The 27,258-nt window shown below is 43.4% G+C and overlaps 1 protein-coding gene across 1 annotated transcript; it reads right to left on the minus strand.

Annotated features, from left to right (window-relative positions):
• Window positions 1-15,946: 15,946 nt before the first annotated feature.
• On the minus strand, window positions 15,947-17,688 carry LOC133952023 (IQ domain-containing protein J-like; the record flags this gene model as incomplete). Its single annotated transcript, XM_062386296.1, has 3 exons — window positions 15,947-16,032; window positions 16,420-16,559; window positions 17,618-17,688. Coding segments are annotated over 3 exons (297 nt in total), but the record flags the coding sequence as incomplete, so codon positions are not given.
• Between the last annotated feature and the right edge of the window lie 9,570 nt (window positions 17,689-27,258).

The raw sequence follows: 27,258 nt of genomic DNA on the forward strand, positions 1-27,258 counted from the left end.
GGGTGCACTCCAGGATGTCTTTTTAAGGTGTGATGTAATTTAATATTGCAGTTTTTTAAATGGCTGAACAAACAGATGTCTCTGCTGAGGCTGGTTTCATATCTGGTGTCAGTCACTTTATATTACTGCACTGTGACTTCACATCTAAGCAGCTCATAAACCCTGTGACAGTCAAATGTAGACATTAGTCCACCTGGCTCATATTACACACACTGATATTGCGATCTCCCGCCGCCTCTCTCTTTCTCTCTCTCTCTCTCTCCTTCATATTTAATTAGAACAGGCTCATCTCACTCATCTTCTACTGAATGATGATCAGGCTTGAACGTCGGGGCAGATCGCACACGAGATAGCGCATAATTAAGGCCGCAGCGAGATAGGGGCCAGTGAATTGATAGCTTCGGTATTAAAACTGGACAGAGGAGCTGTGATTTTCATGTTTCGGCTGCGGGTGAAGAGTCGAAAATGTTCCTTCAGTGATGGATTGAGCTAAACTACGCAATCTGGCAGCCAGGGGTGTCACTGAGACTATTCATTATAGATTTCATAACTCACACTTTTCCCCTCCACCCTTCTCACTTCTGCTGGAGCCACTGTGGTCTTGGGGTCGGGTGGGGACCCCCCCCCCCCTCAACTTATTTTCATTTGTTTCCATGTCCCCAGTGAATCTTTTTACTGAAGACAGCAGTGTACATGTTCATACACTGTAAGAGTTATCCATCACAGACTCTTTGACTCCCTTTATCTATGTCTTTGTCTTATCTTTCCTCAGTGTGGGTGTCACGTGAACATCTGCACACACACACTGCTACCTCTCAGGACTCAGGCACTAAAATAAATACTGTAGCTGAGCATGTCAGCCGCTACAACAGTGAACGGAACAAACAGTAGCAAACCTTTTGGAATAGAACATTTTATTCTTCCCTACAATATGCTCCTTTGTTACCTCCGCCAGGGAGGTTATGTTTTCACCCCTGCTTGTGCATTTGTTTGTTTGTGAGTGAGACAGAAACTACTGAACGGATTTCCAGAAAAACCTCGGTATACAATGGCGTCTGTTTGATTGTCTGTTAGTTTCACAAAAACTATTGGACTTATTCAATATGGGTCAGGGAAGAACCTACTGAATTTACTTGTGGGTCTAAATTAGGGGGCATGTACTAGAATTTATTAGTGCCTTTTTTTATTGTTGAAACAAAGGGCACTATTCAACATTTTTCCAGAAGAGATAATTGATTGAGCTTGAGAAGAAATCAGTAATAATAAGGATAATATATCTGTGAGTGTATGACATGTGATGCAGCTTGATGGAGGTACACACTCCACTGCGTTCCAATAGAGATCCTAACGATGGTAAAAAAAACAACTTCTGAACCAGCTGATCAAAGGGGTGTGTGTTAACCTGAGACAAATATGCTGAGGGAGCTGGGATGCAGAAACACTTCCCAATATGCAATAATAGGCTCAAAGCGTGATGAAGCCAGCAACATGTGATGGAAAACATTTTAAAACACTGACATTAGTGCTTAGTCTGTTTACAGTAAGATAAACCCATTACTGCTAATCCCTGCACGCATGTCTGTGATAAAAAAACATTTCTCTGCTTCCCTTAGTGGATTCCACGGCCCACAGCAGTCGCCTTAGCACATGCAGTCGGTTCGTTGAGTTGGATCAAAATAACCGGGCCGTGTGTTCTGTAGCTGCAGGGAGATAAACACCAGGTTCACTGATTTGACAGGTGTTTATGGAAAATCCCTCGCAGGTACAGTTTTACACTGTTTCTGACACCTGTTTGTGTGCTCTGTGTTTACGGCCCATATCGTGACATGAAGCAAACACTGTGTCATGATCACAGAAGACATGACTGCTCCCCATAAGTGAAGCCAGAGCATCTCAATCGTCACCTGGTGGTCGGCTGCAGTACTGGACCCTGTCTCCTCCTTGTTTGTGGATGTTTTCTGTTATTTTAGGTATTTCTGATCATACTGCCGTTTGTTCAACTTATAATTCTTTCCAGTAAGTATGTTTTTAATACGTAATTGGGGGGAAACGCCATGATAGACAGCTGAGACTGACTCTTTGGTGATTGCGGATAGTAGGAGAATGGGGAGACAAGTTGTCCATCCCTATAGACAGTCTATGGTAATAATGAATGCTGTTCAAAATAGAAGTAGGTTTGAATGATTCAATCAAGTGTTTCAAGCAACAAGGGTACAGCAGTAGTTGGTAAGAATGTGAAATGTTGCAGTATAAGCAAGAGGTTCTGAGTTCAGTCTATATCACAAGTTAAGATCATTTAACATTAAATCACAGGCTATGCTTTGTTTTCACAGAACATATGGACCATTCGGTCTGTTGTCCATCGGGGACAGACTCGAGTGCTGGACAGAACAACGTGTGCTTCTGAGCGGAGCAATCTGCCTCGGTGAAAAACGAATTAGCTCAACGCGTAGCATAACTCACAGACAGTGGTTGTATCAAAGCCAGACATATGGAGGTCCACTGAGTTCTGTTTAATAGCACATAGAGGCATTCAAGCCTTCACACAAAGTAGCACTTGTGTTTGTGCACCCACACACGCTTGCACACGCTGGACTTTATACCAGCAGAGTGAGATGAAATATGTGTCCCCTGGCTTTCTTATTATAAAGTTTTCTTTTAATCTCTGTCTCAACCTGCATTTGCCTCTATAGCTTTTCAAGTTTAAGACATATTTGATCTAAGACGAGCTGTCGTTACAAAAAATGTCAATGTGAGCATGAATATAATGGTCCAATAAAAACTGATATTACAGAAGAGGCACAGTTTACCCAACTGCACAATAAATTAATAGAAACTATATAAAAACACCTATTCATAAAATTGATAACAGGGCATTTTGTATTCAAACACTGCTTTTTGTATTCATTTTTTACTCTAGTAAGCACTGCTTCTATTCACCCACATATGCAGGATAATAATAATTTGAGTTAACCACTGTTATAGTTTGTATCTATCTGTATCTTAAAGGTCCGGTGTGTAAGATTCAGGTGAAAGGGATATATTGGCCAAAAGTGAATTCAAAATAATCCTAGTGATGTTTTCACTAGTGTGTAATCATCTATATTGTAGGAATTGTTGTTTTCTTCACCCTTGGGCCCTTTACATTAAAATACTTTATATCTACATTGGGAGTGGGTCCTCTATACCCTCTATGACGCTGCCATATTGTTTACAGTGGCACAAACTGGACAAACCAAACATTTTGCGATTTTATGACAACTGAAAGCCACCACAGGTTCTGCCTTGATGTTTGGAAGGGAAGGATGAGGTGAGGGACGTTCAGCTGCAACGTGCACCTTCACCACTAGATGTCACTAGTTTCTACACACTGAACCTTTAAGGCCTTTACGATACAGTTAACTAGTACTGGCAGAGGAAGTCCTCTCTGACCGCATCCGTACATGTTCCAACAAAGGTGAGCATGAATTCTTACACAATGTTTTATATAATAATATAGGATTAAATAAATAAATAAGTATACTAATGTGTAATACCAGCCTATGATACTTGTATAAATCTCTTACTTCTTGTGTTATTATAATGCTGGAAACCTTTTGATAATTTACAACACTGAGTTGCTGGGGGCGCTGACAAATTGGAATATCTTCACTTGTTATTAGAAATAGATTTAAAGTCAACATAAATCAACCATGATATTAATACACTTGACCGGAACAGGATATCCATGTGGTCTCATCCAATTTCATTAGTGACGGCCCCCAGCAGACGGCTGCACGTGACCGTACCACCAGAAATCTTCTGGTGCCCTTGACAGCAGTGATAGAACAAAACCACTCCTGCTCAACAAATGAGTGTCTCCTCAGTCGTTTGTCATTTCATTACGGCTGTTGACTGAAATATTGTAGCTGTGCCTACTATGCTGCCTTCATTCACTGAACAGCATGGATTTGTACTGAAAGCCCAACACAGCTGTTGCGAATAAAGATTTTTTTAGTGCTGCATTATGCATGCAGAGAGGGTTCCGCCAGTCAGAAGGGAACTTGTAAGAGCACGATATTGAATTGGTAAAAGACTCTGAAATATATGTAAATGAGAGATGGGAGTATGAAGGAGTATGGTGGTGTATAATAGGAAAATATATATATAATATTAATCATAAAATATATATATTTTATATATTATATATCATATATAATACATAACATCACATAACATCGACCATTATATATATATAATGGTCGATGTTATGTGATTTGAATACATTTACTGTGCCAGAGCGATTAAGGACATTTTCATACTCCAGCCTTTATGGTAGACAGACAGCTGCCCTACTGGAAAATGGAAATCGCCCAATGAAATATTTATTCACGTTGAAGAGCAGAAACGCCTGTGAGACCAGTGAAAGATTACAATAAATTAATAACACAAACCCGGGACAGAGAGGAACCTATAGCAGCAGATGTTCATTTCCACAAATGCAATTTATAAAACACAGCTAGGAATTGAAAACTTCCCCAGTCTCCAAACTACTTGGCTTCTCCTTTCCAGTACTTGCTGAACATTCTACCTCAGCCCGTCCCATGTGAGATCTGCTTACTACAAAGCGGTTAACATGCTTTTGTGTTGTGATCTCCTTTCTTAGCAAAACCTCTGTTCTGCCCAAAGTAGAGGAAGGCCGCTGAAGAGTTGCACAGGAATGAGAGATTTCTTGGGAATCTTCCTTCTTCTCACATTTCGTCAGCTTCACATAGCTTGGTTGTATTTCTCTCTCTCCCTTTCTCTCTCTCTCTCTCTCTCTCTCTCTCTCTCTCTCTCTCTCTCTCCTTCTTTCTAGTTGCCTCTAAGTTCGTGAACTCAGCGAATGACTGATTTGGAGACGGTGGAGCGCTACGTGAGGGGAAAAGCGTTGTCATATCAAAGCTGTCAGCCGCTCTCTGTTTGCTCTGTGCATTCTGCATGAATTGTTTCCTCTTGATGTGAATATGCAGACACTGTATTCTGGGACAGCGCGTCTGCTGTCATTCAGTACACAATGAGGCTACGCATTTGTCCTTGAGGAAACTCGTAGTGTACTACTGAATACACAAACAAACAAACACGACCTAAATACACAACACATTTGAAAAAGCTGATACTTGACTCTACGCTAAGTTGCCTTTTTATTGGAGACACCGATGGCTAAAAACAAATTATCTATAGCGCTTATCCTTGGAGGATCACAGGGGGAGCTGGAGCCAACCAATGCAGATAAGGGGAGAACAGCTAAGGCCCGGCTGAACTGGGATTCAAACCATTAACCTTTTAGCTGTGAGGAGACAATGCTTATCGTTACAACCCCTTGCTAAAAACAATACAAAAAAGTCCAGTAATATAACCCAACCAGAGAGGAATGATTGTGTTGCTGGTTAGATGCAGCAGCTGAAGTAAGGTGAGCAAACACATCAAGTGGTGAAGGAGAGGCTGAAAAACACAAAAGGCTTCAAGCTAAACGATTTCTCTTGTCCAAACAACAATGAGAAGTTTCTCTTTCAACATCCACTAAGGTCTTGGGGTTCAGCTCCTGCTCCAAAAACACCAACAACCATTAATGCTGACCTCAAACCAAACTACTTTTTAAAGTGCCATTTCATGGCCACAGAGACGTTTTCTTCTCAAGAGGTGTGAGACTGAATCTTTTAGGCCCTGTCCCAATTCATGTGCTATATCTGTGCTTTGTAGGGTTAGCGACCATCTAGCCCTTTTATCACCCCTTTAATGGTAGTGTATTCAGGACCACACAAGAGGGGGGGGGGGGGTGTAGAGGGGTAGACAGACATTCTGGAGTTGCTATTCACGGTGTAAAACCTACAAGTTATAACATTTTCAGTGCAGTGTAGAAGTTTCTATGGACAGGACTAACATTTCATTGAGTTAAACAATGAAACATGCTGACCGACTGTGTTACACAATCAGGTATTCTGTGCATGGCGGACTTGTAGGAGTCCTTTGCACAGATCCAACACAAACTGGAGGGGTCTCTTAGCTCGGACTAAAGCACAGGGGTTTCACCAGGAGCAGCTGGTGAGTAGGAGGAAGGAGTGAGTGTCTGAAATATTCCAAGATGGACCATCTCATTATCTTGAAACCTATTTTCAGTCTCTCCTGTGCCACTGCACGACAACTTCCTCTCTCCATGACATTAGGCATCAAATCAGAGCTCTGTTTCTCAATATCCTGCATTTGAAGAGAAACAGTGCTTCTCTTGTTTACAATCATCTTTCCCTGCACGTCTCTGTCTCCCGCTCCATACTCCTAACATTCTAAAAACATGTTGCTCTGGTTGTGAGAGCTGTAGAGTATCCTTTGTGAGTGGCAGGTGCAGGGTTGTATAGCTTCTGATTCACCAGGGCTCCTGCTGATGACACTGTCGCTCGCCCATTTTCCACATGTCGTCTATTTTGCTTTTTTTTATCCTTCCCTTCCTGCAATACTCAAAAACAAACGTCCTTCTGTGTGCATCATCCGTATCCCTCGACCTTCCTCTCCCTTTGGCCTTTCTGCATTTCACTGCCTGGAAAAGGTCAGAGCGATGCCCTGTAATATCAGTGGGTGCACGGCTGAGTGCTGCACCATGGGACACAGTGGTGGTGATAAGGACAGCACAGCCAGCTGATAAACGTTCAAAGGGCTAATGAAGCATGAAGGAGCTCCACAAAACTCCATCACCCCCTTCATCTGTGTTGTTTCTTTAAAACCCCTCTTATTTTTTTTTTTATTGAATCTTGCACTGCATCATCACCTGGCTGCATCAGCCAAACACAGAGCCCACAAGGGCTTGTTCCCACTTTGTTGCCATTTCGTTAAATTGGTGCTGGAAATTATGCAAAGTAGCTGTGAAAGAGGGAAGAACGTTGCCCGGGAGAAGACCGTGACTTTGTGTTTTCCTGAGAGGTCAGGTGTTTACCCCGCGATAGCACGTTATCTCCGTTTGCCTGCGGAGTGGTTGCGCCATGACAATACTGTAGAGTGTTTTTGTGTTCCTTTGGCTGATTCCTCTCTTTATCTGCTCCCTAATCATTCCCTACACACAGACATCATTACCGAGATGGATTTTCTGGGTGAGAAAGTTAGGTTAGAGGAGGAGAGGAAAGGGAGGGAGGAAGAAAGGGAGGGATAGGAATGCTCTACTCCATCTTTTCATTAATCACAAATCAGTTTATTTGTCACTGGAGACCGCACCACTCAGTGGGAAGGAGAAAAGGCCCCTTTCTCCCTTCTTTTATCTCCCTTCTGTTCAATATATTTCCCTACAATCTTCTTCCCAGGATTTCTCCAGTCTCTAAATGCCAAACCAATAAACCAAGAAAGAAAATCTCCCTTCTTCTTCTTCTTCTGGAGCAGACATGTTCAGTATTTTAATAAAAACCACAGCTTAGACGGTCACATCTGACAGAGCAGACGGACACACACAAACACACACACACACACGCAACAATTGACGGGCAGCATGCGTACTGTCTTTCATATTTGCAGAGTGGGTTTAGTGTAGCCCGCAGCTCCACACCTCAGCAGTCACTGTGACTATTAGAGGGATCTCACAGGGCTGAATAAGCATCGGGATTGTTCAAGTTGAATAACAACATGGTGGGTCCTCTCAGAAATACATGCAGGCGGGGGAACATCACAGAGGACTTGTCAGTTCGAGAAGAAAGAGGAACGTACAACTGAGGAAAAGGAAAATACTTGAATGAAAAACTGGAGCATAGAATCATCTGGGTTAGTCCAATCTGTCGCCACTGATGTTTTCTAAGTGATGATCGTAACGTTGGGACAGCGAGCCACGGGAATGGTTAATGCTCAGTTTCCTGTTGCTGTGCACTTAGACAAATGTGTCCCCCTCATGAGCATATATATATGTGTGACCTTGTTGTGCAACACAAACAGCTTCCTGTTATGCTCAACAGTGCAGTATATACACAACGACACAGGGAGAGTGGTTTTCCACTGGTAGCAGGGTGGAAGCCTTAATATCATCTTAGATATCTATCTCTCCAGCAGCCTTCTGCACAGTGCATACTGATACCAGCATCAACTGTGGCCTTCAAGCCACCAAAGTCAGGAGTGAAGACGCACATGCACGCACACTAACCTCATTTTGTCATGTTTAAACCGCCACAGGAATACACGTGGCAATAAACAACAGAACTGTGCACCTCTCAGCAGTTCACTATTTTTAGTTATACTTTTTTCGGTTCATGTGTTTGAGTGCAGAATAACAATAAGCAGTTGTGATGAGTGCTAGCGAGATGTGTGTGTGTGTGTGTGTGTGTGTGCTGATGTATTCCGGTGTGCCACCTCGTGTCCCGGCAGAAGCAGCAGTGAGGGAGCGAGGGGAGAGAGGAGAGAGGATAATGATCCTGCTGATCACGGAGGACTGGAATCTGGTAAATGAAGCTGGATATGTGCAGCGCTGCAGGCGGTTGTTTTGCACTCAGTGTCTCTCACACACACACACACACACACACGCAAACACACACGCACACACACACACACACACACACACACACACACACACACACACACACACACACCTTTTGAGGTAGAGCATGTGCAAAATCATACATACAAATGATCAACATCCTACACCTCCCCTTACCTCTCTACTTCCTTTGTGCCTGTGTAGGAGTGTGTCTATGCATAATTGTATGTGTTTGTTCGTGTGTGAATACCTGAGTTTATGTGGCTGAGAGCAGGACCTTCCACATATCAATAAATCATGGTCATCACCAGATATAAGACGGCTGCGCTCGAAGCAGGTTTTACCCTCAACCCTGTCCAGGTGAGACTTTCAGGGCTTTAATGCACAGACACAGACACAAAGTTAATGAGCCACACCACAGCTGTTGTCATTGCATTTTGGAATTAGTGGTATAAATATCCAGCACCCAATAGACTACATGACAACAAACACTGTTGCTGCAGTTGCGAAAGTGCCAGTTTCAAATTGTGTTTTTGCAGACAATCAATATCATCCTGACAAGATATTAAAATTCACTTCCATTCATAATATTTTAGCAGATGTATTGTTTTAAACGCAGGCAGGTAGAATAGTTCTAAGTAGATTCTCAGATTCCACAACTAGTAAATAATTCACTTTTAGTCTTGACTACCGCTGCAGAGACCCAGCCCAAAAGATTCCATAGCAAAGAGGAACGGTTATTGTAGCCAGCCCCCTGCTTTTCACATCACTGTTGCCCACAATCCAACTAATGATCAATTACTGCCACGTTGCAAAGTACAGATCAATGAGTGTGTTGGTAGTTGAGGGATCTCAAAGGATGAAGTCTTTGAATGAGAGAAAGGGAGATGGAAGAAGAAAGAAACAAAAAAAGATGGGAAGAAATAGCAAATCCATTATGCATCATAAGAAAACATATTTCTATTATTGTAAAATAAATATATGGATGTATGTAAGACTGCTAACAGGAGAAATGTATGTAGGAGGTAGAGCAGATCATCCACAAACTAAAAGGTCGGTGGTTCTTTGGCAAGAAACTGAACCACAAATCACCCCTGTTGGCTGTGTGAGTGATATGCACATAGATGCACTGTGGGATTGTGTGTGAAGGGTGAATGGGTGAATGGCAAAACGTACTGTAAAGCGCCTTGAGTATTCATCAAGAGCATCTACCATAAACCAGCAGTTTTTACATGAGGTAACCTGCTGTACAAAAAGCCCTAATGTATGAGAGTGCTCTCATTGGAGTACAATCCCACTTATTGTCCTACGAGGATTTAAAACCCTGTGGCACTGTTTACAGAATCTAATCCATCTACTGTGTATTTTTGCAGCACAAATGTATTTACACGTCATCATCCTATACAAAGAAAGACAGATGGAGGGAAATGCTTATATGGAGGACGGGCAGGAAACCCCCCCCCAGCAGCTTGTTCACTAGTCTGACGTAATCCTATAACACTTTAATATTTAATTCAAGTGTCATGAAATTAAAAGGCACGAAAAGAGAGGGGGGGGGGGGGGGGAGAGAGAGAGAGAGAGAGAGAGAGAGAGAGAGAGAGAGAGAGGCAGGAAGGTGAAGGAGAAATGAGGAAGACAGATGAGCCACTGGGATGCAAAACAGCTGAGTGGCGCTCGTTCTAATTACAACAATTTTGTTTAGGCCCTTGATTGCATGGAGAGAGAGAGAGAGAGAGAGCGAGAGAGAGAGAGAGGTGGTGTTTGCTGACCAGGCGTCATCTACACGACATCGCGTGATGATGATGTCATTGATGTGTAGGTAGAGGAATGAAAGTGGAGCTTGGAGGTTTTTTCACACAGGGTTTTCTTCGCCCTGGACAACTCCCTGCTACAGTGTTTAGTCGCCGTGTCGGTCCCAGCTAAGCAGAACAGTGACCCCCTGTGGATTCTGCCAGATGATACAAACGCAACATGACGTCACTCTGAAGCAGGAGCTGATTCCACTTGTAAACAACTGTCCCGCAAACACTGACAGGGGACACAGACTCCGAAGCACCAGTCTCACAGGTCACAGATTACGTTCAACTGGCTTTTCAAGGAACTTCATGAACAAGGGAGGAAAAAGGCTCCAGAGCTAATTAAGACCCAGTGTGCATTTAGTTCCACTTCCCCCCCCACCTGTCATCCCCTCCATCACATTCTCACACACACACTTATCAGGTCCAGCGTGTCACGGGCCTGTAATGTGTGGAGAGCGTGTGACACGACACGTTCCAGGTGTAAAAGGGCCCATGTTTGACTTGACATGCCGCAGGCAGGTGATTAGCAGAGTGAGACGTGGCTGCCCTCCATCAGACATTATTGCACAGAGGGCTCTGTCTCCGTAATACATAATTATAGGAGTCGCATGAATGTCCTTCACATGTCTGCAGGGCGGTTGGAGCATTTGCAAAGAAAGCTAGAGCCGGACTGCGTAGAGAGAGAAAAAGCTAATATTGGCTTGGCAGTCTCAAGAGGATGTAGCTTCTGTGGCGTCCACATCTACGGCCTGATTCTGTCCACACGAGGTGGTGATGGAGCGGTGAGGGTTCACTTACAATTCTGTCAATCAATACCTCGACTGGAGTGTCACGGCAGCCCCCTATGCATCCAGCCAGGGCTGTCACTCTCTCCGCCCGGCCCACCTCTACCACAGCGGCCCCCCCCCCCCCCCCCCCCCCCCGACGCACCCCCACCTGCCACATAGGGGCAGGCGCACCCCCACCTGCCACATACTGTAAATCTTATCTATGGGTGAGCCATTGTGACAAGAGGGATTATGTTGATTAAAACTGCAGCCTTGAAACCAAACCCGGCACGACTCCCGAGGAATAAGAAGGAGTATAATCCCACGTGTAGGCAAGCCTTTTCAATCAATGAAGGGAGAAAAATGATTAAACGCAGAATTTGCATCCAATAATCTCAAACTAATTCAAGGGGATTCTTAATTGCAAGACCTAGGCTCTTCTTTTTGTATCGGCCGCAGTATTACAGCAACAGGATTGTAAAATCATCGGCTCCAGTAACACCCATCCTCTAGTGGCGATGAGACTGCAGGGAGATGGCATTCATATCCAAAGCCTTCTTTTTCATTTGCATAATTCCCATGAATCATCACAGGGATGTCCAGGTCCACAGAAGAAGAGAGGTGGGAAAAGCAATTAGGAAAAAAGACATTGCCGGGAATAGGGACAACATGTAATAGCCGACTTCATAGCTGGCGCGGTAATGATAATCAGATCTCGTGTTTCCTTCATACAGTGCACACAGCAAAGAACCTTGTGTCTATGGAAACAGACATTTCATACAAAGTCTATACATAATTACTCTTGACATTTTTAAGAGTGCTTTGATAATCTCGATCTGTGCACTTTTTCATTAATACAAGGGTGTTTACTCCACTCAAGACCATTAGATTTGCTTTGAGGTTTCCATTTAACCCCCATTCAAAGTTTTTGGGGGAGTGTTCCCTCATTTATCTGACAATTTAATTAGAGGATAAACCCCTTTGTTATGCACCATCTGGTATTCAAAGGGATCCTCTCCTCTTACCAAACAGGGATCACAGGATACGGTCCAGATTGCAGTGCTTTGTGATTTTTGACTACACAAACAAAAGTTGACCAATTTGACATTGATTTAGATTCATTATTCTAACATGATGTTTGATTTTCAACTCATCAATAGCAAACCAATCGGCAGTAAGAAGCGCACATGCCTCCGATGAGGCCCAACAGTCCTCGTAAATTCAATCACCAAATAAATATTTTCTCATCTCAATCCAAGCATAAAATTCATAAACATAAACTCCTTTGGTTACTTAGGTAACTAAGATTCAAGCCTAACAGGAGGTGGCATTGAAGCTCCTTCCTTTCCGGTGGTTGACTAATTGAAGATTTGTGCCCCGCCTTTGTCCACTTGTCGCTGTTCCACCATGAGGTGAATGTACAGTAAATACAGCAGAATGAGGGCATGATGAGCCTGAGGGGGAGGCATTCATACATTCACAATGCTGAGGCCCTGAGTGTATTAATAACCATTCCACTGCATGCTACAATGTGTGACCTTTCACTGTACGAGTCAGCCTTTCATTACTTTAGACAGTGCATAGAAAAGACCGTGAGGATTCAAATTATGCAAGTTCAGCGAAGGAAACAATTTGCGCCCTGTACTGGATTAAATGGGTGAAAAAGAAGGTGAAGGGTTAAACACGTCTGTGCAGCCTGTTGGCAGAGTAATCTGCTGAAGTGCTGATGCTTGGTGTAATGGCAAATTTTGAGCCGGCTACAGAAAAGTCATTTCAGGACGCAGACCCACAGCCTGTGGTAGCACAGTTTTATTACCATGTCAATTTACACTACTTGTATTGTACATTAAAAGTAGACATACAACAGCTAGACAAAAGATCCATGGCATAACCTCTATTCCTCTCCCCTGCCAGGCTGATAAATTCAAGAGAACCGGAGGTGGGCGAGTAAGTGATGAAGAGACAGAGAGCCAGAGGGAGAGGGACATTAAAATAAGAAAGAGAAAGGAAAAAAATAAATAAACTATGACATATCAGAAAAGAGGAGGAGGAGAGGAATGTTAAGAAAGAGTAGATGGAGAGAGAGAGAGAGAGAGAGAGAGGCAGAGATGGAGAAGTATGACAGCTGGCAGACGGGGCTGTGCTGCTCTGCTCGGCCCAGTCTCAGTGCACCTTGGCAGACCAGATGGACGAACCTGCCCTGTGTGCCCTTCATCAGCCAACACGCACACTGACATGCACAGTAACACACAAGCACACATACTCACACTGCTCGCTCTTTATATATATATATATATCAACAACAGGTCTGATCATTCCCCAGGAAGAGCAAAAAAAAAGTCCACTATGATACAGGATCTCCCTCTAGTGTGAAAACTCAGCAACTACATCATTCAGCACCAGGGCAGTGGACAGCTCCCAATCCCGAAAGGATAAACAGCCAGTAAACTGAGCGGAGGCAGGGCCATCCTCAAAATCTAGAATTAAAATGGTGCAACTTTTTTATTGCTAAAAAAATAGGAACATCTTACGTTTGTTTTTGTCCCCATTTCTCGAGGGATTTAGAAAATAAAAAACCTTCAGCCAGGCCCCATATTGATTGATGTGTGGTTATAAAAAGGCATCGATCATGTAGACAGTCTGAAATTGAGGCTGTAGTGGCTTGTGTGTCAATGTGCCTTTGTCAATGCGTTTGCGTGCATGTGTGTGTGCGTGTGTGTTCTCTCCTTTGTGTTGTGCATGTGTGTGTGCTCGCAGGTGGTCAGTGGGGGGGGGGGGGGGGGGGGTGTTGACAGCGTACAGTATTATGAAACAATAAAATTTAGACAGCTGATTCATATCTGGGCATAAAAGTCAGAGTTTTGTTAGGTTCCCCTTTAATGAAACCCATAATTTCTGCCTCCCTCTATCGGGGTTGCCACGGAGCGGAGTGATTGATCACAGAGAGAGATATCGAGAGCGGCTCTGCTTCTACTGGATTGCCATGGTGATGAGTGACCTGACTTACAGTGTGAAGGGATCATTAACGCAGCAAAGAGTCGCATGTAAACTGACACACACACACACACACACACAGCTGAGAGCGGTAAACTCATCAGTCTTGAAAACACACAACGGCGAAAAAAACAGGTTGAAAGCTAGATTGACATGTGAATTACACACAGAAACACATGGTCACACACATACATGTCAAGACTGATGTAACAGGCACAAAGGTTACAAATTCAATCACTTTAGAGATGACGGCCACATCACTGTGTCTCAGGAAAATAGGTCTATCCTTGTGTGTGTGTGTGTGTGTGCGTGTATGTGTGCCTGTGTGGGTGTGTGCTTGCGTGCATGTGTGTGTGTGTGCATTAATGCATACAATGCCATTTATGTATAGACTCAAAATGAGAATGTATATCGCCGGGTGAAAATAAATGAAACGGTTAGAAATTCAAACAGGGAGGAGCTGTCACATCCAGAAGGAGAAAGAAAAACATTATTGTAAAGAAAAGTAAATTAAATGAAAGAGACAGAGAGTTGGATTGTTGCTATCAATCCCAAAAAATAAGAAGCCATGAAATCACATGAGGAGAAGCTGAGCCTCTGTTTCCCTCAAAGTGGAGCAGATCTACAGAATCAGCACATTTCACTGAACCAACATCTGTTTTTCATCTTCCTTTCCCCTCCACCGCTCTCCTCTGTCTCCCTTGACCTTAGGGTCTCAACTCGCAGACACACACACACACACACACACACACAAACACACACAGACACACACACACACACACACTCTCTCTGTCTTTCATTGATGATATGCCCTTGTCAGCAGGTCTGAGTCACTGAGCTAAGCATTTCCTGGCCATCCCAAAGGATTTCCAACGCATCCAACGTTAACGGCCTGATGATATAAGATCTACCACAACTGTGTTGACTTTCAGAAGCAAGCTAAAGACATACGTGTTCTGTCAGGCCCATGGCCAGCTCCTCCCCACACGTCTCTCTTACTGTGCGCCTTGGGTGCATTGAGCAGATATATATGTATTTTTAGTTTAGTTGCATGTAAAGCATGTTTCATTACTTTTTATAAAATGTGCTGTACGAATACATTTTGGCTGATTGATTGATGTGGGTGTTTGTGTGTGTGTGTGTGTGTGTATTGTTACTTACACTTCTGTCTTTGTGAGGACCATTTTGACCATAGATTTAGCAGATGGAGATAAGTAAGTGTTGTTTTAGCTTTAAGACTTAATTTAGCATTTGGTTCGGGGACGATACATTTAAAACCCGGATGTGTTGTAGGCACAGACACAGATTTATATATTTTTCCCTCTGTTACGTTAAAAGCCCCAAAAGAGTTAAGGTAAGGGTTAGGGGACTGGGTGGGGTTTGGGGTATACCAAAAAAAAAAGGTATATTAATTAGGAAGTTCAGTGTGTATGTTTGCATAGTCTTATTTTCAAGTGTTTCATGTGCTGGGTAGGGTTGGAATCAGGTACAGGTAGGTTCTGCGTTTAGATTTGATGATTAGTTTAATGGACTAGGAAACGCATTATAATCAATAAGTGTCCTCTATAAGATACGAGTACAAGTGTGTGTGTGTGTGTGTATAAACCATAAACATAACCTACGGCATTAACTGTGTATCCACATCTTCGCTTCCACATCTCACATCATGTTACTGTAAACCCAACAGAGCTCTGATATTTCTTCTCCTTCTCCTCACTAATAAACAAATCGCCCCCCCCTTCATCCACAGGAATCCAAATCAAACAGTGTCCTTCAGTGTAAAAGCTTTTCTCTGACCTGATTGAGTGGACAAGTACCACCTAAGTGTGCTCACACAGGGAACTCTCCCGGCTGTCTCTGAGATTTAACCTGCCTGTTGACTCCAGGCTCAGAGATTAGGAGAGGAGTGTACACACACTTGCTATTCAGTCGGAGGGCTGCAGCCGACGTCGGTTCAGAATTATAATGACCGGGAGACGCAGGAAAGAAAATCCCGGGGATTTACTGCGATCTGGTTAAATGAAGGGAAGATGTGCTTAATGGGTATGGCTGTTCCACCGCTGCTGCTGCTACTTCGAGAGAGAGAGAGTGTGTATATCAGAACAAATCCTGTTATATTGACTCTCTGCTCCCAAAGAAGAGGCAGGTTGTGAGTGTGCACACTGAGGAAATCAGCTGAGTGATACTGCCCCCTTCTGGCAGGAATTAATATCTCCCATATTCAGCATGTAAAGCAGCACAAAACTCCAAACACACACACACTTAATGAAACAGTGAGACGCACAAATATTAAAACAGCTGCCAAAGCCAACACATGTCCATGACCACATCCCCAGGAACACTGGCAGCCACGGCGTTGTCCGAGCACTTTGACTTTGGAAGGGAAGTGATGTTTGACTTACGGGGGTGCTGCCATCTGACAGAGTCGCCATGCTGATTGACATGCTCATCTTGTCAGAGGAGGAGAGGGAGGGCGGGGAGGGGCTCCTTTTCTCCGCTTCCTGTCTCTGCAGGAAGTCACGCCAGGCCCGTTGGATGCTGCAACACCGAAGAAGAGGCAACGTATAAACACAGGGAAACGTTTTTTAAACGCATTGCATGTACTGCTATAACGACAACCTCACACACAATATGTCATTTCTGCCTCTAGGGGGTCTTTAAGTCAAAACAATAACAAAAGACGTGTGAAACAGTGTGGGATCATGGGAGTTGTTGTGTTCACCACGATGGCAGATGAAAATGTATCTGAAGCCACTCACGCACAATCTATGTTCACGGATGCAGCTTTAAAGTTGTTTTCACCTTATGCAGCTAAAAAAATTGGGGATTACTCTGTTTTTCAGTGTTGATGGTAAGTACATTAAAATAAACCACATAGATGTAGTTGTTTTTAGACATTCTATTGGTTAAATTGATATATTTTATATCTTTAAGGAAGGTTTGTTTATTTGAGAATCAGTCAGGAGACATACATATTTTAAGTATGTGACCCTTTACAATGAAGCAATGCTTAGATCATTTGTTTACGAGGAAAGCCAAGATTGGCAAAAAGTCAGAAAGTCTTATTGTCTCTAAGATGTTTTGCTAATCGTGTGAAATGTCAGACTTATCTTGCAACTACACAGTCATCTAAAATATAAAAGTCAGAATTACTATGGTAAGAAATACAATAATCAAGTATTCAAAGGGGAAGCTTTCTTTTTAATTGGATAAACTTTATATGATCAAATACAAAAAAGATCATTACTCCTCTTTAGCCAGAGATAAAACACAAACTCACATGAACACCTTGTTCTCAATTTGCAGCATGTTGATATTGATGTTGTTATCCAGGTCCATGGTCAGGTGATTACTGACCCAGGAGAGAGAGGGGGGGGGAGTAGGGGACATTCAGAGGACACACACACACACACACACACACACACACACACACACACACACACACACACAGGTCCAATCTCAGTCAGGGTCATCAGTAATTAAACAGCAATAGCTTGGAAACATCTGCAGGGAAATCGGCTTCTACATCAGCCGGCTGTGCATTCTGCCTCTGTGTTGTGTGTTCATTGTGTGTGTGTGCTTGTGTGTAAACTCACCTCTGCAGCTGGAAACCTCCTTCATTAACATGCTTGAAGTCACTCTGGAGGCCCTCCAGCTGCTCCTGTGAGAGAGAGACAGGAGAAGGGACAAACAGAGAGACAGAGGAGCAGAAAGAAGAGAAGAGTTGACTTCTGTGAAATGTGGCTTTGGTGCAGGTACACAGAGTCTTTCACAGAATAGGGTTAGGGTAAGGGTGTGTGTGTGTGTGTGTGTGTGTTCCAGTGTTAGGGAATCTTTGGCGGATGTGTGATCATTGTGCTGAGCTCAGAAACCCCTGCAGCAAGTGGTTCGACAGCATTTTGGCTCAGATGGATGTTTTCTGATGTAGTCAGTGAAGTAAACTTGAGAAGAACTCTGCCGAAATGCTGCCTCAGCGTTTTTCCAAGCATTTGGCCCCCGAAGCACGGAGTGAGTCGGAGAGGAGAGTCAAACAGAAAGAGACAGTGAAGGCAGGGGAGACGCAGCAGGACATAATTCATAAACTGTGGCACAGGTGTTGTACAGATGTGACTGACGCGCCGAAGATTAGAGCAGTGAAACTTTACGCTTTCGCTAAAATGACTCTCCGCTCGGCTCTCCCCCTCCTCGCCTGCTGCTCTCCTCCTCCTCCCTCTCCTCCTCCTCCCCCTCCTCCTCCTCGTCCTCCTCCCCTCGGCTCCATCCTTGTGCTTTAATGGTGCTGTGTATAATGAGGACAGACCTGCCGCTACATAATTGAGCAAACTAATTCAATTACAAGGGAGCAACAAAGTTTAAGTGGAGCAGTTCTTCCTGATGAGCCAGGAGGGTCACATCAAGGCGCCGAGCAGCTACACATTGGTCTGTGTGTGTGTGTGTGTGTGTGTGTTTGTGTGTGTGTGTTTCAGTGAAACGGGCAAAACTCCACATTACAATTTGATCTAGTGTGTGATTGTCCCTTTACGTCATGTAGCATTGCATCTTTTGCATATCATCCATCTATGCATCATCTATACTGCTTATCGTTCGAGCGTCACATGGAGCTGGAGCCAATCAGAGATAAGAAGAGGGCTGATACACCTTGGACACGTAACATTCAAATCTAAGGTTGTTACGGCGCCCTCTTGTGTCTAAACCCTTTTTATAGTCTTTCTTTAATATGTAAATTAACACATTTTTCTTTGTAGTTTGCCTCACCTTTATATCTTTTTTCTTGCAAACTTTTTTGCAAAATAAATAAACATTGATATTTGTTTTTTATGTTCCCCTTCCCTTCTTGAGCTAAGCGTTGTAACACCGACGAAGACCCAGTCAGAAACAAGGAGGACAATGAAAACCCTTTATGGAAATGAAAATTTCCATAAAGGAAGAATAAATCACACCAGCATCAAATATTTTTTTCCATAAAAAGGTCTACTTTGTTTGTCTATTTTCACTGTGTCGGGCAGTGTTTGTTTTTCCTCAATGCTCCGCCACCCAGAAGGAACAAGCAGCTTACTAGACAGAATCAAGGACTCGTACTGGAGATCAATGACTGTGTGAGGAGCTGTTTTTCATCGGTTTACATCTGTTTGTTTTTCCCTTTCAAATTTCCCTCTGATTCAAGAAGAATCTGTGAAAGTGTAGATGTGGCTCGACTGTGAAATCTCCCTGAACTTTCTTCTGCTCTTCGAGTCAATGTCACCTCAGCTTTTCCAAATCCCTCCCTAATGCAATCCTGGACCGACAGCTGTCTCTCCTTTATTCGATCCTCTCACCCACTCGCACACATCCAGTCACAGCCTCTTAAAGAGACTTTACAGAGTGCCATTCGGGAGTTTTGAGACAGACAGGATGAAAAGGAAAAAGCAAAAGTAAGAGGCACAGAGAGAGAAGACCGAACATGAAAGACACTAAAATAACTTAAAGTCGGAGTTGCCGAAGAAAAGACTCGAGCAGCGAGAGAGACAACAGACGCGGCTGACAGTGATGGAGAGATGAGCCGAGTACAAACAAGGAGGGAAGATGTGTGCGTCTGTGTGTGTTTGATTGTGAGGTTGTGGGTAATGGAGTTGCTCGGAGACTGAATGAGCCGATCATTTCAATTTCCCATCCCCGGGTTACTGATGACCCTGTCACAGGTCCGGCCAGACAAACTATTAGCCCGTCTCAGACGCACAAACACACTTTCAACCCGACACCAGCACAAACACACACGGAAGGAATACAAATTAGCACATCGGGCACATATTCGTGCTTTAAAGACGACAGCACCTGCAGACACGGTTGAGCAAAACATTACACACACAAGCAACTCCACGGGGTGTGCATCCTGGCCCATATAGGTTTTTATTTACTTCCCTCAAAACAAGGAGGTAATAAGTCATTAGTGTTTTAAACTGACTCATTAGACCAATGAACATGGTGTTGAATATTTCATATCAATAAAAAATGGTTATTACTGATTACTATATTACTGATATGTATTACTAAGTATACTGGAAATCGGAGACAAACCATCATGTTGCTGGGTTGTTCAACAAAAACAGAGACAGATACAAATATCTATTTTGGTAAAACATTCAAAGGGGACTATAACAAATTCTACTGAAAAATAAAATCATTTTTGTGTGGGCAACTTATTTGCTGACTCTCATAACCCAGCATTCGCTCCTTTTCACAAATCATACAATATTTCACCAAATAAATCACATCTAGTTTTATTTAACATCCGATAATCAACCGTGTGTTATATGTGTCTCTTGCTCACGTAATTCACAACTTAAACAAAACCTTGACTTCAGCAGGACATTTACGAGCGTCTTAATACACCGTATTGATTTCAGAATCTATAGCTGTATACAGTTTGCGATTATTGAATACCAAAGCAAGGGGCTCTATGTTTTCTGTCAAGTAGACATATGTGGTTCCCGTTGAAAAGCCTTTTCTCGAGCCATCCACACCTGTATCCTTCCGTCTCCGCCTCAGAGGAAATCCCCCGTCCTGCTTATGGAGAAGGAACACCGGAACAAGTACCGGGACATAAACCTGAGGTTTGCATAGTTTAGTGGCGGAGGGGGACAGGAAATCTATAGTCATTTTGGGCTTTGGCAGTGCCAAGCAGGCTTGTATTGATTAGTGTATGCAAGTGTGTGCGCGTGTGTGCGTTCTGGTGAGCATGTGTGTCGGCGGATTTATGGTAGAGTCCGGCAGAGCAGAGTGTGGGGAGGAGAGAGAGAATGGGGTGGTGAGGGGACCTTGAACCCACAGGGCGCCACACGACAACAGAGGAAATAGAGCCACTGACAACCACACGCAGACCCTGAACCTGGTCTCTCCATCCCTCCTTCACCCGCTCCACCCGTCTCTACGTCTTTCCTCCATCATCATCCTCCTCCCTTCAACTCTACTTTCCAAAAAAATAATAAATGGACATGAGGCACAGAGAGGAGATGAGATGAGAAAGCAGAGAATGAGGGCTGATTTGATCCCACTGTGAGAAACGCATTAGGTTTTAGACAGGAATAAGGACGGATATAATAGAGCACAGTGGATCAATGTTTGTTTGGAAGATCTGTCTTATTATCTGAGGAGAAGACGAGTGCACATGATTTCACAGGCTGCTGCCCCCGTCCTTACACAACCCCATGGGAGGAATTCATGGAAAAGTTCTCGTCCGACACACACGCTGTAAAAGGGAGGCAGCAGCTTCACTGTGGACCTCTGAAATCATTTCAACAAATTAAAAAAAGACATTGCAATGAATCTCTTTCCCTCAGCATTTTATGAAATGAATGATACAAAGGACTAATTAAAAACAATTCATCAAAGCCCTTAATGACGTGTCGCAAATCCTCACAAAAAAATCTATTTTGCAATTTAACATAATTTTCTCTCTATCAAAAAACATATAACTACAACTTAATTTTTTCCAGCACTACATGAAGACAGTTTCAATTCCTTTCCCATCTAATAATATTTTTTGTTAAACGCAAAATGAGTTTATTTTGGTGTTCTTAATCTTTTTTTAAATAACTATTGACAGGATACATTGCTTGTCTATGGATAAACTCGCCCATCAGAGGCTGCACTGAGCTCTAAACCTTCAAAACACTTCTCAAAACCCAGAACTGCCTTTTATTGTTTGATTGACATAATGTGTTATTATGTGTATTCTATGTTTATAGTGATTCACATTCATCTACTTTTAACAGTTTTTTAATCCCATGTTAAGTGTCATTGAGCATTGTTACAAGCGCGGTACAGATAAAATGTATTATCTTTATTATATTTCCAAAAAGCAGGTTGTCAGCACATCTGAATATCCTCCACACCGACCACTCACTGAAGAACGTGAGCTCTTGGATTGATCCTGCAGCCGTACCTCACCTGCTCTACAAGGAGAACCGCTCTGTGTATGTAGAGCATTGCTCTTGATGCACTGAACATTGACTGGCTGCCCTCTCTGCCGTTTCACTGCTTTACTACGTCGTAAACTCCCACACGTCTGATAGAATCTCATGCTTTTTATACTGCTTATTGTTCTAATATTGTTTCTTTTAACAGTCTTATTGTCTTCAGTGCATCAGCTTATTTTTTTATTCATTTTTTTATTGTCGTGGAGTTGTGTGTGCACGGTGTGACGCCGCCGCTGTGTTATTATCTTGTTAATACAATGTTTTAAAAACCTGCCGGCTCATCACAGTTCTCATAATGGGGCTATAAAGAATGACATAACCCGACTTGACTCCGAATATGAGATTGCTGGTGTTTGAAAACTCCATTTTGATCAATCCTCATTATTTTTGTTTCTTTGCATTTTAGTTGGGGATTCATTCGTGTGGGGAGTGGGGACTTACCCAAGAAAATAAAGATATTTGTATCTGAATAAATGCACCGTACATGACGTTCAGGTCATATACTGTACAAATGCTAAATATTGATCTGATCTACATTAATGGGACATTGACCCTATTAGTGTTTTTCAAAGGATGATGAGGTCAGGAGACTTATTTGTGAATGAAGGTTAAAGATTTGTACGACAATGAGGAAAAAAAGCTGCGTATAGCGACTCAGGTAATAGGGGAGGGAGGGGGCTGAGTGATTGACGTTGTGAGGGGTTAGATGCCTCAGCTGCAGGGGACACAGGGCGGGGGGGGGGGGGGGGGGGGGGATAAAGACGCAGCAGTTTTGCAGAGACGGAGAGCGATTCGGTTGAGAGTCCGCAAGAGAGCTGAGGAGGAAGGGAATATGAAAGTAGGCTGTTGGTTGGCAGTGAGAATACGGGATATGGAGGTGAAAGAACAAGCCTGTAGGCGGCCGAAGAAATTAAACTGGACCGATGCCAAGCGACCGGCGAGAGAAACACCGAAAAGAGAGAAACGGCCTGCCTGGGAAATGGCCTTCATCGCTCCTGCACATTGGGGTGTAAATCTGTCCCGTGCACCTCCGACTGAACCACACACACGTATTAACACTCACACACTTGATTTACATAACTGCTCCCGCTCTCCTAAACGCCCCCTTAACTCAGCTCAGGGGACGGACTGACAGACGAAGAGGGGAGCATACACACACTGTATCTCGAGAGCCCATACAAACACACTTATTATCTATTTCTCCTCCGAGCTGCACTGTATTTCAAACTCCGTTGCTCTTCTGAGGTCAAAATCTTCTCCTTTTCTCCCCTCAATGCAATATGTCTCCTTTGTATTCGGCTTTTCCTGTCTGCCTTGTATTCTTTCCACAGTCTCTCAGTCTGAGTTGGGTTTCCTCTTCAATACTTGATGAGCTTCCTGATGTGAAAGTGCCGGCAACAGATACGTGGTCGTCGCTCTGTCGTCCTCCAGCAGTGTGGAACATACTGGCCAGATGTGTTTGTTCTCCTGATGAACTCAATTAACTCGGGTACACAGTCTCCAGAAATCTGCGCACGCTTTTATATCAGGGCCCGCACAAACACGCACACACGCACACGCACAGACACACACACACACACACACACACACACACACACAAACGCACACAATGCAGATCCTTTACTCAGACTGCAGCATTATAATAATGCTGTGTTACCCAAAGTCCTGCACAGAAATTCTTACTGAGGTAAAAGTGGGTATAAAAGTATAATAATTAAACTGTTCTTGAACTACCAAAAGTAGATCAGACTATAAAAGTACATACATACATAAAACACCTCAATTCCAAAAAAGATCCTTGTTAGTGTAACAAATTTAGGTTAAATTATATTATAACATTATTATTATTATTATTATTGATGCATTAATGTATAAGTAGCATTTCTTGGTGAGGAAAGGTCTCACCACTGAACTTGCTTAACATTCAAAGCCACATACACACATTCACACACACATACAGCACTACTATATGCTGCCACAGCAGAGCCATCAGAGGCTATTAGGGCGTCAGGTACACAGAGGGTAAAACAAAGTAGTGTGTAGGGGGGGCTCACAGTGAAATATGGTGCGTTTCATCTCCTTGAACTAACAGCAATATGTCAGCCATTATCAAACAAACAAAGACAATCAGCCAAATAAACATTAACTTTGTCTCCCTACACGCATGGACTCTTTCTTTCTGGCTCAGTTGATCCACAGCCAAGTTCTCTCAACCTGATAGTGGAATAACCTTGAGACTGAGAGTAATTCCTTCCAGTCAAATTTCAGCCAAAAACCTGTCATGACCTGGTCCCGAGCTGATGGTAACGTAACTGGTGTAAAAACCATCATACCATCTGCCAGACACACTCCCACCTCAGCCACCCACACACCCACACACAGGCTCCAGTGGACTTGGAGGCAGGCTCTATCAGTCAAACCTCCCTCGGGTCCTTTGGCCCAGCCAGCAGCCAGCAGCCGACGCCATCTCTGCCATCACCCTCATATCGTCATTGCTCTCCTCTGCCACCGGGACACAGAAGCTGTCAGTGCACAATGTCTTTGTGTGTTTGTGATAGCAAGAAAAGAACAAAGACAGGTGCTGTTATCTGTAGCCATTCCTGGCCAGACACTGTGTCTTCTGGCCCCTGTGTGTGAGTGTGTGTGAGTCTGTGTGTATGTGTGTGTGTGTGTGAATTTTCCAGTGTCCTTTGGGATTTGGTGTCCATACACTGGCAATGTTGTCCCTGAGTGACTCTGCAATCAGATCTGCTTGCACCCTGCCTTTGTGTGACACTCTGTTGTATGTACACACACACACAAACACACACGGACATGCACGCACGCACACACACATGCACACACACACACAGTATTTCAGGGAAAGTTGTTCTGGTCACATGCGCTTATCAACAATGAATCATAAAGTGTTCCACTGTATTGTTAAGGTCTATGCATACTGTGTGCGTGTGTGTGTGAATGTGTGTGCGTGTGTGTTGTTAGGGTCAAGAGTCAAAACATATGTTTCACTCATACTTGTCCGGTTTCTTTGTCGGTGTTGTCGCCCGTAACAAATAACAGAGAATTTATTGCAACAGAGTAATAATCAATTTCTGTATTTGTAAAGTACATTAATGTAAAGGGAATTTGTATTAGTGAACAAACTGAGCACAACAGGAAGTACAGCTATCAAAAAAAAGATGATGTCATTGAGACAAAAGAGAACCGGAGGGAACAAAGTAGAATCATTTGGGGAAAGTTGTTGTTTTCTACAGTGAAAGTATGTTTTCCATATAGTACAACTTCCTGTCCTTGTTGCCTGCAGCAGTTCCCCTGTGTAGTTAGCGCTCCCCTCTCCCCCGCTGGGCCATAATCACAGCTGTAGAGCCAGCTGTTAACATGCCAGAACAAACACCCAGTAAAGCTCCTTTTATAACACCACTCAATACTACCTGTCCTCCACGGCGGCCGAGCAGAACACCGCTGTACCGAGGACTGCGCCGCTGGCTGGAGAGCGATATATTTATGCAAAGAGCAGAAGGTAAATGTATGCAACGATAAAGTTTCTTTTATTGGGCATTATGGCCAAAGGAGGGATCGGCATTGTTGCTTAGTAAGACTGTAAAGGCGGTGGTGGAACGAGTAATAAAAGAGATGCAGAGTAAGGAACACTAGCTCCCTTGGCGGTTTTTAGTTAGGGTTGGTATGATCCAATTATGTTTTTTTTACGTAAGATTTATTAAGAGTTATATAAGCTCGCTACCAAGCACAGTAAATCGCAGGCTAGCGACGTTAAACTAATCCATTCTTGCTGCATGATGTGTTGACTGCGTTTATGTCGGCGATAGCTGTTTACGTAGCTGTCAGCAAGAAAGTTTGCAAAGTCAGCATTGCTCAAACGGCTCACAGGTTAATTACTTCATATATGTAAATATTGTATCTCCTACTTAAAGGTAAGGTTCAAATAAAAAAAACAACAACAGTCAAATCGACAAGGTCAAGGTAAAACTTTAGCTCGTACCAGCCAGGTTAAAAAAACACCCAGGATTCAACACGTGTTTTTGTCAAGTCTCTGCCTTTACGTATGATGATATGACGGTTTCACTTGAACTATTGACTACACCGCCCCCCCACGATTTCCAAGGGTACTGCTCCATTTACTAGTAGCTACAAGAAGACGTGCACAAATACAAAGAGATGGAACGCAAAGCATGGACAGTAGGCTCCGTCCATTTCCATGTACGTATCTAAAGTTGAGCAAAAATGAGCATTAAGTGTCTTTTAACAGTCTTTTTACAGTCCTCGCTCTTAAAAATCTGTCACCTATAAACCTAAGCTGCAAGTGATGTTTCCTGATTCTCCCCCAAAGCTACCGGACACTTTAAACACTTTAAACACTTTAAACACTTTACTGAACCCTTGTGACTATTAAATTCTAACACCTAAAATTGTCGAAGTGAACCTTTAACATCAACAACAACAAACAGAGTGAAGGCCATCATGGTTTGACGACTGCTTCTTCACACTTGTTTTTTCCCTGAGAAACTGGACACAAATAAACAGGAAACCTGTTTCCTGCTGAATGTCTGTCATAAAACTATAAGTGTCCACGTCGACAAACACTCACTGACCCACACACACACACAAACGATTATAGCCTGGCTAAAGCTGTGAGTTAGAGCTGAGACTGTCCATTAGCGGCGGCCCCATCGCTGAGTCTGGATTAATGAAGTAGAAAGCAAGAAGAAAGAGAAGACCTGAAGACCTGATTAATGAGCGCGGGGGGGGCGGGGGGGAGCAAACAAGAGAGGAATATTGAAATGCAGACGAAAGGAAAGAATAGGGATCGGAAATACAGACAGGGACAAGAAATGCGTAATCACAGGTAATGAAGTAAGAAAGGATGGACAGGGGGGTTGTGCTCGGTTTTTAATTGATCCATGTAAAGCGCTTACTTAGCCTTAATTCCTGGAACCTCTCCGCTAAACGCTCTCTTCTCAATGCTATCGCTCCATTCTCCTTCTTTGAGAGTCTTTTGAAGAATCTTCTCATGTTGGACTGTGGCTCTGCAGAAAGCCTGGCTTACCTCTCCTCGACCCAGCAGGAAATGATTGAAGTCACGGTCCAGTTAACGGCTGGCCGCCCTCTGCCCTGTGGGCTTTCGGTGGAACCACCCACCTGTGCTGGCCCTTTTCGAAATGCTAAGTGCCCGCACACACACACATGCATATACGCACAAACCCACAGATGAAGTCAGTCACCTGTGCAGGGGCATGCAGTGAGCATTAGGCATTGGCTGTGGC

This window comes from Platichthys flesus, chromosome 4, assembly GCF_949316205.1.
Source record: "Platichthys flesus chromosome 4, fPlaFle2.1, whole genome shotgun sequence".
NCBI lineage: Eukaryota > Metazoa > Chordata > Actinopteri > Pleuronectiformes > Pleuronectidae > Platichthys > Platichthys flesus.